Raw genomic sequence first — 20,416 nt, 5'->3', positions numbered from 1 at the left:
TCTCAAGCATATTCCTTATGGCTCATTGCCAAAAAATGAGTACTGTCAATCAAGGTGCTGGGTCTGTGGCACTGAACTCCTAAAGCTCTGATTGATCCATTGGGACATCTGTGAAGAGATGAAGCGGTCACTGTCTTCTGGGTTTGGGATAAGGAATTCCATATTTCTCCTGGCACATCCTTAGAGCTATTTGCATACTCTGGCCACCACTCCAATTCCCCTCTCTCTCGTAAGCTCCAAGCCTCATCAGCAGGTTCATCACTGTGTTATCTCATAAACACTACCTGGATTCCTTCCAATTTATAGATATTCATATATATACTCATATATATATAATTTGTATATATATGCAAACTTTGTGCAAACTTTATGTCCTACAAACTAAAAATTCAGTATGTACAAATATATACAATATGTATATATACAAATATATACAACATGTATATATAATTTATATATAATTTTAAATGTTAATATATATTTAAATATTCATATATATACATATATATATATGTGCGTGTGTATGTGTGTGTGTATATATATATAAAATTTGAGACAAGGTCTTGCTTTGTTGCCCAGGCTGGAGAGCACTGACACAATCATAAGCTCACCTTCAACTTCAACCTCCTGGGTTCAAGCAATCCTGCCTCAGCCTCTCAAATAGCTGGAACTATAGGTCTGTGCCACCATGCCCAGCTGATGGTTTTAAATATTTTTAGAAATGTGTCTGGTTATATTGCTCAGGCTGGTCACCAGCTCCTAGCCTCAAGTGATCCTCCTGCCTGGACTGACCTAGTGGTTGTGGTTACAGGCATGAGCCAGCATAGCCAGCTCTTCCCAGTTTTTTTTGTCGCAATTGACATTTCCCTATTTCACCCACCTCATTGCTCTTTCAGCCTCTAGTTTTCCCCTGTAACTATCATTCTCCAGTTTGCAGTCCGAGTTCTTTATTGAGAGCAAAAATGTGACTGTGTCCTTCACTGGGTTAAATGCTTCAGAGGGTCCACATTGTTTTCCAGATGAGATCCAAACTCTACATGTTATAATTCTATATGTCTGTATTCTCTTTTATTACTTTTATATAGCTAGCTTGAATATTCATTTTCTGTGGCTACTGTAACAAATTACCATAGACTTTTTGGTTTAAGAAACAGAAATTTATTTTTTTACAGTCCTGGAGGTAGGAAGTCTGAAATCAGTTTCCCCGGATGAAAACCAAGGCGTCAGAGGGTGGTGCTCCCTCCAGCGGCTCCAGGGCCTGCCAGCATTCCTTGTCTCTCCCAGCTTCTGGTGGCTTCTGGCATTCCTTGGCTTGTTGCTACACCTTCCAGCCTTCAAGGCCAGCATCTTCCAATATCTTCCTGCTCCATCTTCACAATGCCTTCTGCTCTAGTTATGTCAAATCCCCTTTTGCCCATCTCTTATAAGTACACTTGTGATTGTATTTAGGATTATCCCCAGATAATCCAGAATAATCCTGGATAATCCCCCATCATAAGATCCTTAATTTGATAATATCTGCAAAGACCGTATTTCCAAATGAGGTAACATTGACAGGTTCCAGAGATTCAGAAGCACTATCTTTGGGGAGCCATTATTTAGCCTGCTAAAAGCCTGATTAAGGTTCCCCCATTCCAAGACAGTACATGTAATTGCCTAAATTTTTTGAAAGTATTAGTGTGTAGTAATTCTGACTGGGAACAATTTTTATTTGTAATATAGAGGTCCCTTCATATGGGCCAGATTAAACCTTTTTAACTTTTTCACACTGAACTAAAATAGTATCTTTTCATTGCTAAAAATCTTGTGCCTCTATTTACAATAGCAAAGACTTGGAACTAACCCACATGCCCATCAATGATAGACTAGATAAAGAAAATATGGTACATATACACCATGGAATACTATGCAGCCATAAAAAAGAATGAGTTCATGTCCTTTGCAGGGACATGGATGAAGCTAGAAGCCATCACTCTTAGCAAACTAATACAGGAACAGAAAACCAAACACCACATGTTCTCATTCATAAGTGGGAGTGGAACAATGAGAACACTTAGACACAGAAAGACAGAGGGAGGAACGTCACACACCAGGGCCTGTCAGGGGATGGGGCAAGGGGACGGAGAGCATTAGGACAAACACCTAGTGCATGTGGGCCTTAAAACCTAGATGGTGGGTTGATAGGTGCAGCAAACCACCATGGCACATGTAACAAACCTGCACATTCTGCACATGTATCCCAGAACTTAGAAAAGAAACAAAAATTCTTGTGCATACCATTCCTGTATTATCTATTAATTTCCCTTTTATATTTATACATTCTTATGCCTCTACCATGTTAATATGATGAATATGATTTTATGTTATTTTTAAAATAGTACTGAAGGTATTTATGGTTATACATTTCTCTTCCACACCAGATACTGCCTCCTTTCATGGTTTTGCTAGGAGGTACCCACCTATTCATAGCTTTCTAGAGAAGGCGTACATTTACTTTTCTTCTTTGGTATAAGGAGAATCTAAAAGTGAGTTTTAAATTTCCAAATAGGTAAGATTTGTTTTATACTCACAAAACATGTAAATGATTTGTTACTAATTTTCTTAGATTGTGAGCAGAGAATGAAGCCTATAGAATATTCCTTTATAACTTGTGTTCAGGCTTCTTAATGGCAGTTACAAGGCAGATTTTTGTAAATGTTCCACAAACAAAAATTGTTTTGAGGGGATTTGATATAGACAGTGAGAAGTATATAAAAGTACACATAGAATCAAGTTTATTGATCATATATACTTTTTATATGTTCTCGTTTGTTTTCTATTAGATCTGCCCAATTTTGAGAAATATATTTTGAAGTATTACATTGTGATAGTGTATTAATTGCATTTCTATTAACTTTTGCTTTATATATTTAGTTGCCATGCTTTTTGGTACATCTCAGTTTCCAGCTGTCAAAGCACCATAAATGGTGTCATTTCATAAAAATGATCCACTTTTTCCCGTTGAATACCTTAGAGCCTACCTGCATTTTTAGTCTTTTACTGAGATTGTTTGTCCTGTTGATTACGGATCAGCATTTCTCAACCTGTTTTTCATTATTATGTTCCTCAGGAGCCTTCTAATACATTTTTTCTTAATACTGCCTCCCTATAATAAATACTGTGGTATTATAATATCACAGATATATTGTATATGTGTTCTATGTATATCTGTGTGTTAGTCATCAAAAGAGTGACACTATTTCAGTCCCTTTGGGGTAATATCACTCCCATTGAGAACGCATGTAATTGATTCTCAGTAGACCGTCCCCTGTAATGTGTGACTTCCATCTCAAAAACCCACATTTAGTGCTTGAAACACACACACATATCATACTGTTCCTCACTTATTCTCCCCTCATCTTCTTTTATGGTGTTCAGTGTTATTTACTGTTTGGTTACAGTTTTTCTTTAAATATGGGTATGTTCCCCATATGGGTTAAGTAAGCAAGATAGTCTCTAAGTCTGTATATATATATGCAAATATTTCCTTCACCCTGGCAGGTAACATTCTTGAGTGTGTAAAGGATTCTTGGGCCTCAGCCTTTGTCTTCAGTAGGCTGTACGACCACGTGCTTACAGCTGGGTAGATCTGTGCCAGTCTATCTGATCCATTTTCCTTGATGGGTAACTCTTTTTTGGCAAAAAGTTGGTCTTTCTCCTCGATGTTAATTAATTTTATGGAATACAGCTCTATGTTTCTTTCTACATCAAATTTGCCTTCACCTTCAGGTACCTTTTCAGCTTGTAGATTTAGTTCTCTCCTCAACTTGGATTGTTTTTTGTATTATTTACAAACCTAATCTTTTTGCTTATTTTCCTCTTCCGGTATGCCTATGAGCCACGTGTTATATCTCCTCTATTTATATATCAGCCTTTTCCCCGATTCTCCTTATGTTTACGTGTGTGTGTGTGTTACATGCACATGTGTACTTTGAAATAGTTCTTGCATTTGATCTTCAGGCCACTAATTCAGGCTTCAACAATGGCCATGTGGTTCTTTAATTACTCCTGTAAGTTAGTTCTGCAATCGTTGAGTATTAGTACCAGACACACTTGACCATCCTTGAGTGCACATACTGTGTTTCAGTTCTAACTTCCACCTTCTCCAGGAGCCTGGATCACCAGGTGCTCATTGTGTTAAGCATCTTCCTTCTTGTTATTGGTTCTCTTTAAATGTGTTGATATTTAACTTTATCAGGTTATTGGTGGCTTCCATCCTTCAGGTGAAGGAAGGTAAAGACTGGAGATACAGCATTGAATGGTTTACTAGTTCCCCACTGGGGCAACCAAAGAAGGCCTCTCCCTCATATACCCAGCTTCGGGTTTAGGGAGGTGGCCTTGGCTCCTGCACCTCCTCTTGGAGAACAGGCAACTCTGGAACACTCTTATAGGGCTAAGAATTGTTCTGCAGGCCTCTGGACTCCCTAGAACCTGAGTCTGCTGGTCATTGAGTGTCCCTCAGCCCCAGCACTGCTTGGCTTGGGAGAGTCTGTCTACTTGACTGTAACTGGGAATGGAAAGAGTGGGAGAGACTGAGGAGTAACTTTCTTTCTGAATACCCCTTCCTTTTCTAACTTTAACATAACAAAAATGATCATTCAGGGAGGACTGTGCTGCATCAGGAAGGAGAGATACATGTTCTAGGTTTGACTTTGCCAGTAGCAAGCCATGTGGCCATCAGCACGTCACTCAGTTTTCTTGTACCTCTGTGTCCTCATTTGTAAGATGAAGAGATTGGCCGATTATTGATCTAAGTGGAGCTACAGCCTTCTCAGTTTGTAGGAAATCTCAGTATCCTGAAGGTTCTCATTACGATGTGGAGTAAAATTCAGTGGTTTTTCCCTCTGTGTTCTGTGGAGCCCTGTGGATTCTGTCCTGTAGGGAAGGAAGGGATTGGAGATGTTTCGCTTACCTTTTTATTTGCACTAAGAGTTCGACTGCTAAAACAAACTTGAAAGCCAGCAGTAGAGTCTACATAAGCCTCAGAATTAAGTTTCTCTAACATAACTTTGGGTTTCTCTTTGGTGGTTTTGCTTATTTCCTTCACATTGTATTTGGGCATTTCATCCTCTCTACCAGTTGTTTTGGGTCAACAGAAGCAAGCAGTATTTATGACCTACCAGTCTTTCAGGATTGAAAGGGACCAGAAGATGCCATCCCAAAATAGACCCCTTTAGCGTATGGATTATCTTGAGCTATAGGGAACTGAGAACCAGCAGTGCAGGAAGAGTGTTTTTTACCTTTCTCTAACTGCATAAAACTGATGGCTATGTACAAGGAAGAGAGGGACTGCTGGAGACAGCTGTCATCACCTGAGAGGCTCTTACCTGGATGGCAGAACAAACCTTATTTACCATACCTCTCCTCACCTCCTTATAACTTGCCTTCCCCACCTGGAAGCCCCAAAGTCACTTTCCTTTGCTTAGCCTAAGACAGTATTTAAGCCTCAGTCATCTGGCCACCTCCTTGAGTCTCGTTTCTTTGCGGGATTCCCTTGTATGCATGTAATGAAAACTTTGTGTGTACATAATTAAAACGTGGGTTCTCTCTTGATAGTTTTTCATCAGTTTGATTCCTGGGCCCAGCCATTGAACCTAGGAGGGTAGATAAACAGGTTTATTTCCTCCCCTACAGGATTGAAAGGGTCTCCTACATGAAGCATCCTCTTAAAGTCACAAAGGGGCTGAGCTGGATCTATTTTGGGGGTACAGCTTCCTGCATATGACTCTACTGTACATCATAAGGCTTTTACAGACTTCATTTACAAATTGGTCTAAAGTAGCTCAGCATCCCTGAGACACTGATGGTCTTTGAGATGATTTATCTAAGTCTGAAATGTTGGCTAATGTTCTTTACTAGCAAGGGCAAGGTTTTATATTGCTGATGTTTAACAGCCAAGGCACGTTTGTTATTTCTTATTTAAAAAAAAAAAAAAAAAGATGAGTGAGGCCGGGCACAGTGGCTCACGCCTGTAACCCAGAACTTTGGGAGGCCAAGGGGGACCAGATCACCTGAAGTCAGGAGTTCAAGACCAGCCTGGCCAACATAGTGAAACCCTATCTCTACTAAAAGTACAAAAATTAGTCAGGCGTGGTGGCAGGTGCCTGTAGTCCCAGCTACATGGGAGACTGAGGCAGGAGAATCGCTTGAACCCAGGAGGCGGAGGTTGCAATGAGCCGAGATCACATCACTATACCCCAGCCTGGGCGACAGAGTGAGACTCTGTCTCAAACATTAAAATTTAAATTTAAATTTTAAAAAAAATGAGTGACTGTAACTCAGAAAGCATTAGGAGGCCTTACTGGAGATCTCTGCATAGGGTAGGGTTTAATACCTTTGGAAATGATTACATTTTGAATGTCTTAACAAAAATTATTGTATGGGGCGATAACACACAGAAGATGAGAGATTTAATAGAAATTCTACCTCAAGCCTAAGTATAGAAACTCTCCCCAAGCCCAGGATCATTACAGTGAGTACTATAATTAAAAATTGTAGGATTCCTTGGTGTAAGTCATCAGCACATACTAAAAGTAAAAATAAGCTTTATTTAATGACAGTCTGCCAGTATCTGTAGATTTTGGAATTTCTATTTTCATTCATCTGTGAGAGTTCTGGTTGTCTTTAAGTCCCACAAAAATAACACAGTGGAAATCAATTGAAGGCACAGAGCCAGAAATACAGATAAGTTAGATGGTCTCTTGAATGTTTCAGCCGTGCCAAATATATTCCGTTAACTAACAGGGAAAATAAATGAATTGGCCAAAAACTACGAGCCCGCTGGCCATGGGGCCTTACGGAACACACAGAGTGTTTATTTGTATGAAAGGAAAAAATGCAAACGACTTACATGAACACGTGATGACACGAGTCTAGGTTCTGGAAATCTGGGCCACGCACACATCGCCAAACTTTCAATGGAGTAAGGGTAGAATGGACTCCTTGGCGGAGTGCCAAAGCTGACAAGGAAGTATTGTTGGTGTCAACTCTATCCAAGAACCACAGAGCCCTTTGACGTGGATTCTCCCTCACATCCTGTGCCTGAGCCTCTCACCATCCAGGCCTCTACCTCTACACAGTAAATTTAAATTTACATAGACACTGAAATCAGCAAATCAGCACCGGCTTGCTTTTCTTTCCTGTCCTTCTCTGTCTGTCCAGTTGTCTCTGTCTCTCTCTCTCACCCTCCCTCTCCCCTCCTGCCTCTTTTTTTTTTTTTTTTTTTTTTTTGGAGATGGGGTCTAGCTGTGTTGCCCAGGCTGGAGTGCAGTGGCACAATCATGGCTCACTGCATCCTCAGACTCCCAGGCTCAAGCACAGCCTCATCCTCCTGAGTAGCAGGGACTACAGACGTGCACCATCATGCCTGGCTATTTTTTTTTAACTTTTTGTAGAGGCAAGGTCTCCCGATATTTCCCAGGCTGGTCTCGAACTCCTGGGCTCAAGTGATTCCTCCACCTTGGCCTCCCAAAACACTGGGATTCCAAAGATAAGCTCACCCTCTGCCTCTTTTTTAAATAAGTTAATAACCATCTGATGCACTCAACATACCACACCAGAATACCTGGTTTGTGGTGAGGCTTCCTCCAGGCTTTTGGAGCATAGAGAAATTTAATCACTTTTGATGAGCTCCACTTTGAGCAACTTTTATTTCTACACTTACTTAAACTAAATGGAAGCCTCCATGCATGGCACAGGTGCAGCAGTGCAACTTCCACTCTGTCTTCCAACACCCAGGGGTTATGGAACAATGGCTGTGCCAGCCAACTCCAGGCTAGAGCACAGCTGGATGTGCCAGATACTTCTGCCTGCTGTCAGCTGTCCCCGCAGCACAAGAACACCAGCTTCTTCCTCCTGACACCCCAAAGCTTCAGGGTCTTGATCTTCAGCCCCTTCTTCCCTTCCCTTCCCGTTCCCCTTCGCCTTCCCTTCCCTTCCTCTTTTCTCTGTTTTTTTTTTTCTTGTTTTTTTTTGTTTTGATTTTTGTTTTGTTTTTTCTTGTTTTTTTGTTTTTTCTTGTTTTTTTTGTTTTTTCTTTTTCTTGTTTTTTTGTTTTTTTGTTTCTTGTTTCTTGTTTTTTTGTCATTAAATAAAGCTTATTTTTACTTTTAGTATGTGCTGATTATTTACACCAAGGAATCCTACAATTTTTAATTATAGTACTCACTGTAATAATCCTGGGCTTGGGGAGAGTTTCTATACTTAGGCTTGAGGTAGAATTTCTATTAAATCTCTCATCTTCTGTGTGTTATCGCCCCATACAATAATTTTTGTTAAGACATTCAAAATGTAATCATTTCCAAAGGTATTAAACCCTACTCTATGCAGAGATCTCCAGTAAAGCCTCCTAATGCTTTCTAATTTACATTCACTCATTTTGTTTTTTTTTTTGTTTCTTGTTTTTTTGTTTTTTGTTTTGTTTTTTTGTTTCTGTTTTTTTTTCTTGTTTTTTTTTTGTTTGTTTGTTTTTCTTGTTTTTTTGTTTTTTTGTTTCTTGTTTTTTGTTTTTTGAGTCTCACTCTGTCACCCGGGCTGGAGTGCAGTGAGACAATCTCAGCTCACTGTAACCTCCACCTCCCAGGTTCCAGCAATTCTCCTGCCTCAGCCTCCAGAGTAGCTGGGATTACAGGCGCCCACCACCATGCCCAGCTAATTTTTGTATTTTTAGTAGAGACTGGGTTTCCCTGTGTTGACCAGGCTGGTCTCAAACTCCTTACCTCAAGTGTTCTGCCCGCCTTTGCCTCCCAAAGTGCTGGGATTACAGGTGTGAGCCTCCGAATTGCAGGAATCACCACTCTGCCTCCACATTTCTACCATTCTCTCTTCCCAGTCACCAAACCCATTCCGTATCATTATCCACAGTCCCTTCTTACCAGAGTAAGGTAAAACTTTGCCGCTGTGGGGTCATTAAGACCAAAGCCTTATTCTCTGTTTAGCTCCTGAAGGCATTGGAGTTTGTGACCGAACAGCAAAAATCTAAAAAATCAGTAAAAGTAGACCATTTTCCTTTTATGATAAGGAGACAGATGGGAGTCTATTAAAACATACAAAGGATGATAAATAGGATAATGGTGCAATCCAGTGACCTGAGATAATGCAATGACTGTGGACCTACTGTTATTCAGTCTGCCTGAGATTAAAACTTATTCTAAAAATTATATGCTTTTGAAAATCTTATAAGGAAAACTTTTATTTATTTGTTTGTTTGTTTGTTTTTGTTTGTTGAGATGTAGTCTCGCTCTGTCGCCCAGGCTGGAGTGCTCTGGTGCAACCTTGGCTCACTGTAACCTCTGCCTCCTAGGTTCAAGCAATTCTCCTGCCTCAGCCTCCTGAGTAGCTAGGACTACAAGTGCACATCACCATGCCCAGCTAATTTTTGTATTTTTAGTGGAGACAGGGTTTCACCAGGTTGGCCAGGCTGGACTGTTCTTCAGACTCTTGGCCTCAAGTGATCCACCTGCCTCAGCCTCCCAAAGTGCTGGGATTAGAGGCATGAACCACCATGCCTGGCTGAAAAACTTTTAGTTTTGATTTTGTTTTTTATTTCAGTTATTTTTAGGTAGAACATTAGTTGATTCATTAAAATACATTTAAACAACATGAATTCAGGTAAATCACTGATTAGTAACCATAATTTCCCTCTTAATAGCTAATACTTAAAGAATGCTTACTTACTATTCTTTAATCTCACAAAAACCTTTTGAAGTAAATATTAATATTATCTGCATTTTGCAGAGGAAGAAACTAGAGATTAGTGAGATTAAGAAACAGCTTGCAAATTGGAAAACCAGCTGGAATCTAGGTCTCTTTGGGCCGAAACACAACTGCTTAATCTTTGCTGCTTCTTTGTGTGTAGATAACTACAGATCCAAAAAGCAGAAAAGGGTAGATTTGCATTGTAGCAATGGAATTATTATTGCAATAATTGTTTAATTGCACAATACCCTCAAAAAACCACAATCTGTGTTCATGCTACTACTGTATTGATAGAAACTCTTTTGAAAGAATTTCATAAATCTGAATACCAATTGTTGAAATGCTTGCCTTTTTAACATTTGAATGAATAGATTTTTATGAGTTTATTTTTGCCTGTCTAAATTGGTAAACATTTAGGTTTTCTGACTTTCTTTGTCTCTGAATATTTTTTTCCAGGGTCAACGTCTTTTTGAAAAGTTGCTCCAACTGACTTCACAAAATATTGAAATCAAGCTAGTGAGTGATGTAACAGCTGATTCAAAGGTATTAGAAGCCTTGAAATTAAAGGGTAAGACCAAGGTTGATATGCTACTCTACCACTGGGTTTTCTGTTAAGATACTTTTAATTTCCCTTAAAATAATATATAATATTTTTAGTACATTTCACTTAGTACATAGTACATTTGCATCTCCTTTGAAAAACAGCTCGATTAAAGTTTTTAAGTGGAGGAACTAACTAATATATTGGGATTAAAAAAACTGTTGCATATTAGTGTAAGCAAAATAATCTACTGGCCAATAAATGATGATAAACTAGAAAGAAGAATCTTTCCCTTTCTGAATATTTCAACGGTGTGATTACAGAGAAGAACCACTTCTCATCAGAATACACACTGGATCTCTACTTTTCTTTTGCTGACAAATGAAAATTCTTTTCATGCTATATATTTAAAAAATAATATAGTCAGGTCCTGGAGTCTATGAAACATTGCCTGACTCATGAGTTTTAAGACAATTCCACAGGAGAACACCATTTATATAGCCACTTTGCAATTTTTCTCACAATCTCATGAAGACTGAAAATAATTCCAAAATAACTTTATTTTGCTGTAATCTCAACCGAATTGAGCTCTCACGTCCAAATAGTTTTTACTGTTTTGTAAAAATTGTTACCTGGAATTTATTATGCAAAGTGTAAGCCTCTGAAAGGCATGTTTGAGCCAGTGAAAATGTTCAAGCTGCTGGGTGTCCCTAGAAGAGGACAGGACACTGACCTCAGTGAGTCATTCATGTTCCGCCTGATGGCGTTACAGCTCATGTTTGTGCTATTTAAACAGATTGTGCATTTTTTGCTTGTCATCTTCCCCACATTTTTAAGTGGCAATTCCTTCTAAAAATGGAACAGAACAGGAATCAAATAAGTGAGCCCCAGTGGCCCTTCCTCCTGGAGAAGAAAAATTGGAAGTGATAAAGCATATTGAAAGTCATAGACATATAGAAGACATAAGCTTGGCTAGGCACATGTCCCTATCACCACGCACACGTTTTCTACGCACAGGAAAATAAAACATGAGATAGTCATATGTTTGAAAAGCTGTGCTGTGCTACCTGGGTGCAGCAGAATGTGTTTGAAGAACTTGTAAGTGCCTAGTTCAGTGAATTGACAGATAACAATCAATGTGGCTTAGAAATGTATTCTTACTTTTCCTATTTTTTAAAAATGTAAAATTGGATTCTCACTATCTGATAATTTGTTAGACAACACTTTTTTTTCTGAGGAATTGATTACTTTTGGTTAACCAAGGGTCCTGTATTTGCAGATGATTTTCCTTATGGAGTTTACTAGCATCTCTTTGCGTTTGATTATCCTAGCAGGATAAAAAGCCGACGTGTTAGGAAGAGAAGGAGGGAGCCTGAGACATCCACAGCTCTCTTTCTTGCCATAGCTCATGCTAAATCTTGTAAACTCAACCAAAAGTTAAAACTGGGGGATATTAGGAAGCCTGACAGATTTTCTTAGGAGTTGCTGAATATTTGCTACTGTAAATAGCAATTGGCAAATGCACAAATAAAGGCCTGGTTTATGTTTCTATTGTGAACTATACATTAAAATTTCATTATAGTAATTGCATCTCACAGAAAAAGAAGTGTTTGAATTTCCAAGCATATGTAGATACTACAACTTAGGTTCTGTTGATATATAATCTTATCAAAATATGAAAACAAATTATTTTCCTTCATAGGAGTAAAGCAATAAGCAGGACCCTATTTTCTCATAACTATTTTCCAGGTAGCGATAGTAGGCCTCTCTGGCTCTTAGTAATGCACATGATGTGTATGCTGTATGTAGAACATGTATAAATCTTTAAAATACAGTTATTGTATTTCGCTTGTCCTTTGGTAGACATATATTAAATAACAGTGCATTTTAGAAATAATTTTATGAGACTATTTTAAATCTGTGAATGAATGTCTTGCTTAAGGATTATCTTTTTTTGCGGGGAGGGATTCTTGTCTTTTAGCAAAATTCTAGAAAGCTTTTTCCAGAAATATTCCACACAAAAAAATAGGTAAATATAAAATGAGCCATGAGCAATTTCAACTGCAAGAGTTACTGAATGTAGAAACTAATCAAATATGTTGTGAAAAAGAATAAAAGCATGGCTTCCCCATAAATGGTAAAGATTTAGTGCAGGTGTAAGTAGGCCCAGAAAAGGCCAGGCAGGCTGGAGAAGTGAGACAGCTGGCCAAGGCCCCCCGATGGGTGGTGTGCAGGTCATTCCTGTTCCTTTTGCTCCCCACGCTTTGCCTGTCTCCTTGACTCGGAAGTCAGAAAGATAAACCATCTCTTCAAGGTCTCAAACTGTGGCTTGGAGGTGAGGTGCTTTTGAAACCTAGCCCTCATGAAGTCCTTGCACCCAGGGAGGGATTTAATTTTACACAAGAGCCTCTGTAAATTCAAAACGGGTTTTACTAATCAGTTTTCTTAATTTCACTTCCTAACCATCTCCGCCTGTATCCCTCATACAAACATCTCAAATGCAACGTGTTGACTCAGCTCACGTGCTTTCTTTCCCTCCCTGCACCAACACAGCATCTGTCCCTGTACATAAATGTCCATCTGCTCAGTCATTCACGTTAGAAACTCAACTCTGCACTCTCATACACCACATCTAAGGAGCCACGGTCTATAGACTCTACCCACTCTGTCTGTCTTCCAGATACCACATTTCCTCCTCACCCACCTGCCTTATTTCAGGTCTGTTAATACTTTGCTCAAAACTTTGTCACCTTTCCTCTTTCACCATCTGATCTTCCACACAGCTGCCAAAGAGATCTTCGACCATATGGTTATTATCAACTTACATGTTCACCCAAATTGCATGCAGGTGTGCGGATGCCTAAGGAATATCATGCATGCAATAAAAGGCACAAGTATTAAATATATAGCTCAATGAATTTCACAAAGTAAACACATCCACATAACACCTTCACAGATCAAGATGTAGAACATTGCAGACATCTCAGAAAGCCTTCTCAGTCCCCCTTGCAGTCAATGCCCTCCGCAGAGGGAACCACTATTTCAACCTCTACCGTAGATTCCTTTATCTTTCTTTGAGCTTTATATAAATAGAATTGCAGAATTCTGTGTCTGGATTCCTTGGCTCAGTTTTATATTTATAAGACCAATACATGTTGGATATAACCGTGGTTTATTTTACATTGTTGTATAGTATTCCATCGTATGAATATAATACAATGGATCTGTTCTACTGATAGTAGATGTTTGGGTTTTTCCTAGTTTGGGTTATTATATATAGTGCTGCTATGAGCATTCTTGTACATGTCTTTCAGATGCCCTACACATATACATTTCTGTTGAGTATATACTTAGGATTGGGATTGCTGATATAATAGGCTATATATATGTTCAATTTCAATAGATATTGGTCAGTCAGTTTTCTAAGTGGTTGTAGCAATTTACACTCTCACAAACACGATGTTAATGTTCTGTTTGCTCCATATCCTTGCAAAATGTGGCACCTTGTTCTTTTTATTTTAGCCATTCTGGTGGATAGGTATCATGTTGTATCTTCAATTTTCATTTCTCTGTTGGCTAATTATATTGAGCATCTTCTCATATGCTTATTGACCATTTCCATATTCTCTTGGATAACGTGCCTCTGCAAGTATTTTGCCCAGTGTTATTGTTGCTGTTTTTATTGGCCCATTCTTATTAATGATTAGGCTAGATTTTAATCCTTTGTTGGATATATGTATTTCAAATATCTTCATCCATTTGAGGCTTGCCTTTTCACTCTTCCAATGATGTCTTTACATAAATGGAAATTCTTAGTTTTAATGAAATCTGATTTGTTAATTACTCCTTTATTGTTGATGCTCACTGCATCCTGTATAAAAACTATTTATCATTACAAGGTCATGGAGATTTTTTTGTTTGTTCTGTTCTAGATACTATATTATTTTGCTGTTCAGACTTAAGTCTGTGTTAAGTTTGGACTTTATTTTTGCTTATGGTATGAAGTAGCAGTAAAGGTTAATTTTTATACAAATGAGGGGTCATTTGTTTAAAAAAACTTCTTCACAGCATGTTCAAGGCATCGTTGTTAAAAATTAAGTGACTACGTTTTAGTTCTGTCTTTGAATTCTTTACTATATTTTCTTAGTCTACTTATTTATCCCAGGACAAATGCCATACTGTTTATCTTGCCTTTGTAATATGTGTTACAGATGGTGTAACTTTCATCTTTGTTTTTCACTTTTAGAACTGCCTTATTCTTGGACCTCCAGGTTTTGAAATAAATTTTAGAAACATCTTATCATAAAACTACTGAAATCGTATTAGAATTACACTGACTCTGTAGATAAACTTGGTGAAAATTGGCATTGACAATATTGAATCTTTTACTTCATGCCTATAACAAAGCTACAATATTTCCTCTTACTACTGCTTTAGCTGCATCTCTCTATTTTCAATATGACATAAATTTCTAAATTATTTTTCTGTCCAAAAAGTTTTCTGATTTCTACTGCAATCTACTTTGTGCTGTGGCCTATTTAGAAATGTAAATCTTAATTTTCAAACATTTGGAGACTGTTCTATTTGTCCTTTGTTATTTTCATTATGTATATTCATAGAATAGACTTGGTATGATTTCAGTCATTTGGTATTTTTAGAAAGTTACTTTATAAAAATTTATTTAAATAAATTTGTTTTGTAAATATCAAGGCTTTCTATTGCTTTCATACAGCTTTCATTTTTGTTTTTGCATTTTCTAAGTCTTGACCAGACTGAGTCTAAAAGCTGAAAGTGGAATATAAGTGAAATGGCTTCTCATTGTCTGATACATGATCTTCATTGGTAGACTTCAGAAACAAGCTAAATGAGATGTGAGATTGTCATTGAAATCCTCTGCTTTCTTCAAATCCATGTTCCTGCGGGATGTGCCACTTGCTGCCACCACTTGGTTTACTAGGAGTAATCGTGATAATTCTTTTTTTTTTTTTTTTTTTTTTGAGACAGAATCTCACTCCGTCACCCAGGCTGGAGTGTAGTGGTGCGATCTCAGCTCACTGCAAGCTCCGCCTCCCTGGTTCAAGTGATTCTTCTGCCTCAGCCTCCCAAGTAGCTGGGATTATAGGTGCATGCCACCACCCCTGGCTAATTTTTGTATTTTTAGTAGAGATGGGGTTTCACCATATTGACCAGGCTGGTCTCAAACTCCTGACCTCATGATCTGCCCACCTTGGCCTCCCAAAGTGTTGGGATTACAGGCATGAGCCACCCCGCCTGGCCAACAATTCTCTTAAGTCCTGTTTTCTCTGCTCATGCCTCCCAGCAAATGCCTTTGATATCCTACTTCTCACCAAACCTGATCGTAGTAATAGCACAGTCATATTATTGAATTTTTATATTACTAACACAATTTTTATTTCTGGTTGTATAATTTAGTCCTAAGCAAAATATTATCCCTCGAGGATACCACTGTACTTTTCATTCTCGTATGTTATAGTTACTGTTGCAATTAAAGTGAAAATTAAGAATTATTTGTTTGTCTACCAAAACCATAACAATTCATTGTGCTTTCTATAATATGACTACAATATTTAATGCCTCTGTAGCCTAGCAACAATTAAAATAAAGTCAGAAAACATAAATTTCCTTTTGGAAAAAAACAAGCAGGCTTTTATTTATTCATGGTTGGATGATAAAATGATGAGTGAAATAAATGTCATAAAAGATTTATAATCAGTGACCTAGAAGTTAAGTCCACGTTTTTTTTAAGGCATTTGAAACCTCAGGGTCTGAAATCTCTTGTTTCAGTCTCATTCTTACTATTTACTATAATTGACTTTTCAAGTATCTAAAAGCTATTTGTGATTCCCAAACACAACCTACATTTTTCAGGGCCGTGTTTCTCAAAATATGCTTTTCCCTGTGCCTGAAATACCCTTATGTATTTCCCTTGTCAATTTACAAGCTCTTTTTCATCCTTTTTTTTTTTTGAGAGAGAGATGATGTCTTGCTCTGTCGCCCAGGCTGTAGAACACTGGCACTGTAGTAGCTCACTGCACCTTTGAACTCCTGGGCTCCAGTGGTGCTTCCATCTCAGCCTCCCCAGTAGCTGGGACTACAGGCGTGTGCCACCATGCCTGACCAAGTCCATTTTTAAGCTTACACATAGTATTTTCCCTTTCACCTTCATGTCTTTACCCTGGTTGGTCTTACCATCTACTTTTTCTCCATTGTTCATTAATGTTTAATCCAACAATTATTCCTTGACTATCTGTCATGTGCCAACAAGTTGGGCTTTAAAGAGAGGAAGTTGACTAAGACATGAGCCTTCCCCTAACTTCAAAGAGTTCAGAGTTTGGTAGAGAAGACCGAGTGATAAGTGAAATAAAGTGATCAAGAAATTCCTAAAACATCGACACAGTCCAATGTTTCTGAATCACTTTTTGCAACAGCGGTTATTGCCCATGCTTTCCACTCAACGTTGTCTCTGTACCAGCAAGAATGTCCATGGAGCTATGTAGCTTTAAGAAACAGAATGCATCACCGTTGTCTCTTTGTTTCTAATCAGAATTCCATCCTGCTTGTTATTGAAGCATACCAGAATATGTCAAAGCAAGATATTCGGACAATAACCAGATCTTGTATTCCTTCCTCAAAGGGTCCCTAAATGGTTTGTTGACTGAATATTGGGAAACTTCAAGAGCTCTGTCATGCCACCAGGAACGACGCGGTGACAACTTTGTCACAACTTGCCACCCGGTCTGTAGCAATCACAAGATGCATTGCAATGTCAGGGATGTTAAAAAGTGAAGACTAAATGTTTCGGAATCAATGACTTACAGTAATAAGTGTTATTTTAAAATATTTAGTAATAAACTAGAAAATTCAACTTAGAAACTTTAAACTTTAATACATTAATTAAATTAAAATGACCGTTCCTCATCCCACACTGAGAGACGTAGATTCTCAATCAAACCTCTTGTAACAGACCTTCTTTGTAGTGCAGTGACCATACTCAGTGGATGGAAATTCGGAGAATTCAGGCTGTGCTGGTTTTTAAGAAATGCAGGGTCTTTACAGACCCCCCTGATGGCTAGAGCATTCAGCAATAGGAAGTGTGCCCATCCAAAAATAGAAATAAGCAAAAACTGCTCTATGGCCTGAAACAGGAAGGAAGTTATTCAAATCGGTTTTTATATGCAATTTCTATAGGAAAACAATACAATGAAATCAGAAACCTGAAATATACTGGAGAAGAGACAGTCTCCTGGGGTAGACAAGAAAGATAAGAGAAATCACATTCCTAGCTCTGCAGCATGATGAATTGCAACCCAAATGAAAAAAGAGGGGCTAGTCATGAGAGCTTGGTTCTAAAAAGAAGAGGGATAGCAAACATTCAGTGGTAAACGTGACAGGCATGAAAAGACTCAGGCAATTGTTCCTACTGACATTATCTGCTAAGAGAGAGTGACCATACAAATGACGATTTCACTTATAGGCTAAACTCTGTCACTAGGTGCTGTTTGGTCTTTAAAAACAAAATTTAATCTTTTAAATTGATTTTATCTGAAAAGTAAAAGTTACATATATTGATCATGTGCAACATATTTTGAAATCTGTATACATTAGCTACGTTGAGCTAATTAACATACGCATTATTTCATATGCTTATTTTTTGTGGTGAGAGCACTTGAAATCTACTTCTTAGCAAGTTTCAAGAATACAATCTCGTACATTGTTATTAACTGTTATCACCATGTTGTGTGATAGATCACTCCTTATTGCCAGTCATCAGTCCAGTTGTACAACCAGAGAAAGAAATTCATCCTAGAGCTTGGGGACCTCCATGCTGTGTCTCTTTCTCCTGATGGTCCAGCACACTGTGGGCTTGGGGTGTTAACACAGCCCTGCTCAGCTGGTGTTGCAAGCTTTCAGTCTGTTCGAATCAAGCACGTATTTTCCTCCCCCTCCCTTCTCTCCTGCACACAAACCTACAAGTGATTAAACATAGAGCTTAGTCTGTGCCACCCATAAATGTTTTGTGATAACTTTAAGGAGCTGATAACAAAACTTTTTTATGAGGTTTTATTTTGTTTTGCCAGAGCATTCATGTGTCAAGAATTTTCTTTTTGGATTCTTCAGATAGATAGTAGGTAGGCAGACAGGTAGGTAGATAGTTAGATGACAGATACATAGAAAGATATGGATAAATGACAGATAGATAGATAGAGGGCAGGTAGATAGATGGCAGGTAGATAGATATAGATAGACGATAGGTAGGTAGGTAGGTAGATATGGATAAAAGAAAGAAAGAAAGATAGGTGGCTAGAGACAGATAAATAGATGGAAAGAAAGAAAAGAAAGAAAGAAGATAGGTAGGTAGATAACAGATACACAGAAAGAAAGAGATAGATGACAGAAACACAGAAAGATAGATATTAATAGATAGATGATAGTTTATTTATGCTGCTATAATAAAATAACTGAGACTGGGCAATTTATAAAGAACAGACACTTACTCTCTCACAGTTCTGGGGTCTGGAAGTTTAAGATCAAGGCACCAGCAGGTTCAGCGTCTGCTGAGAGCTGCTTTCTGCTTCCAAGATGGCGCCTTGTTACGCATCCCCCAGAGGGAACTAACGCTGTGTCCTCACGTGGCAGATAAGACAGAAGGGCAAAGAAGAGTCTAAGCTGGTTCCTTTCAGCCCCTGCTACAAGACACCTATACATTCATGACTCAGTCACTCCCCAAAGACCCCACCTCTTCATACTGCCACATTGGGGATTAAGTTTAAACAGACGAATCTTGAGGGCCATTCAAATCATATAGAGAAATAGATCTTCAGATTTTCTCCCCATGAGATTTTAAAATTCAATTTCTCGATTTCCCTATCTTTTTATCCACATTGTTTCCTTTCTGTTCCCTTTTGTCTGTAAAGGCAATACAAAGCATGCTCTTGGAGTGGACTCTTGGTCACAGTGACAGTGCTCAGCCCTCTACATCCACTCATCTGCTCCCTTTGTGACTACAGTCATACATTTGCTGGATGACTGTCTCAGACACCCAGTTTAAAAGTGACCCCAACTTTCCCTCATTAGCACTATATGGCAAGTAAGTAAGCCAATTAGACAGAGTCTTACCCATATTAGTGAATAACCAATAGCCACAGGGACCTAATGAGCCCTGGCTGGGCATCTTTAGGTCATTTGGGTTATGATCCTACAAAGCATCAAACAAATGCTAGACTTTTAATTGGTCTTACTTGTGAGTAAATTTTATGCATTAAAGTCAAAATCTTAATTGAAATAAGACTAAAACGCTTTCACTCTTGTTAATAACAGTGTATTTTTAAATTGTTGAGTTCTGGTGCTCCTTTAGCTACATTATTTTAAAAAGGACAGGGAGCTGCTGAATTCTTTCTGTTGAATTCTAAATGTGATCTTTGCCATTGCTTATTTAGATTCAAGAAAGCTGCACTCATTCATCATTGATGACCCATATTTTTATTTTCACATTCATGGATTAGGCTTAACAAAATCCTTGAAAGGGAAAATATATTCCTAAATCTGAGCACAGTAGAATGTGTAATTTTTTAAGTTCATGCAGGCTGCCCTAGTTTCCAACTTCTGCATTTTACAAGGTGATTTTTGAACAGTTTACTCCAAATCAGTGGGGGATAGCCTATTGAGGTTTTTTGTGTTTTTTTTTTTCACCTAGGTTTTACTGCTTTGTAATTGTTTCAAAACCTAACTCTGCAAGTACGTATGCCTGTATGTGCTAATTTAATGTAAGCCTTCATAAGTATAATTTGGTGGTTTCCCTCGAGTAAACTTTCTATTATTCTGGCTTTCATTTCCACTGTCGGAAAGGTTGCCGTTGTTAAGGAAGCTGAACATTTCAGAGGGTATTTTGTTGTTCAAGTGAAGGACGGTCCTCATGGTTATAAATGTGGAATCCTCTGGACAGGGGGCTTATGAAGCTGCTGTGTATTGGCTCTGCTCTGGTAATGGCCCAGATGGAAGTCAGGGGGCCCTGACGGTCACCCAGGCATGCTTTTCCAATGTGTGCTTTCCTTTCACACCTTCTCAAAGTGAATGCCACCTGGGCTCATGCTTGATTGCCTGAGGCTGCTACCTTTGTCC

General features: G+C 38.4%; 1 protein-coding gene across 3 annotated transcripts in view; it reads left to right on the top strand.

Annotated features, from left to right (window-relative positions):
- Nucleotides 1-20,416, top strand: part of PLD5 (phospholipase D family member 5) — a 422,420-nt gene that overhangs the window by 231,806 nt on the left and 170,198 nt on the right. For all 3 annotated transcript variants that reach the window (XM_007989952.3, XM_007989953.3, XM_037986077.2), the window contains one exon: nucleotides 10,192-10,303. In XM_007989952.3, coding sequence (XP_007988143.1) covers nucleotides 10,192-10,303 — 112 coding nt within the window. The remainder of the gene's footprint in view (nucleotides 1-10,191; nucleotides 10,304-20,416) is intronic.

Source organism: Chlorocebus sabaeus, chromosome 25, assembly GCF_047675955.1.
Source record: "Chlorocebus sabaeus isolate Y175 chromosome 25, mChlSab1.0.hap1, whole genome shotgun sequence".
Taxonomy (NCBI): Eukaryota; Metazoa; Chordata; class Mammalia; order Primates; family Cercopithecidae; genus Chlorocebus; species Chlorocebus sabaeus.
Note: the sequence above shows the minus strand (reverse complement) of the source record. Positions and strands in the feature narration are given on the sequence as shown.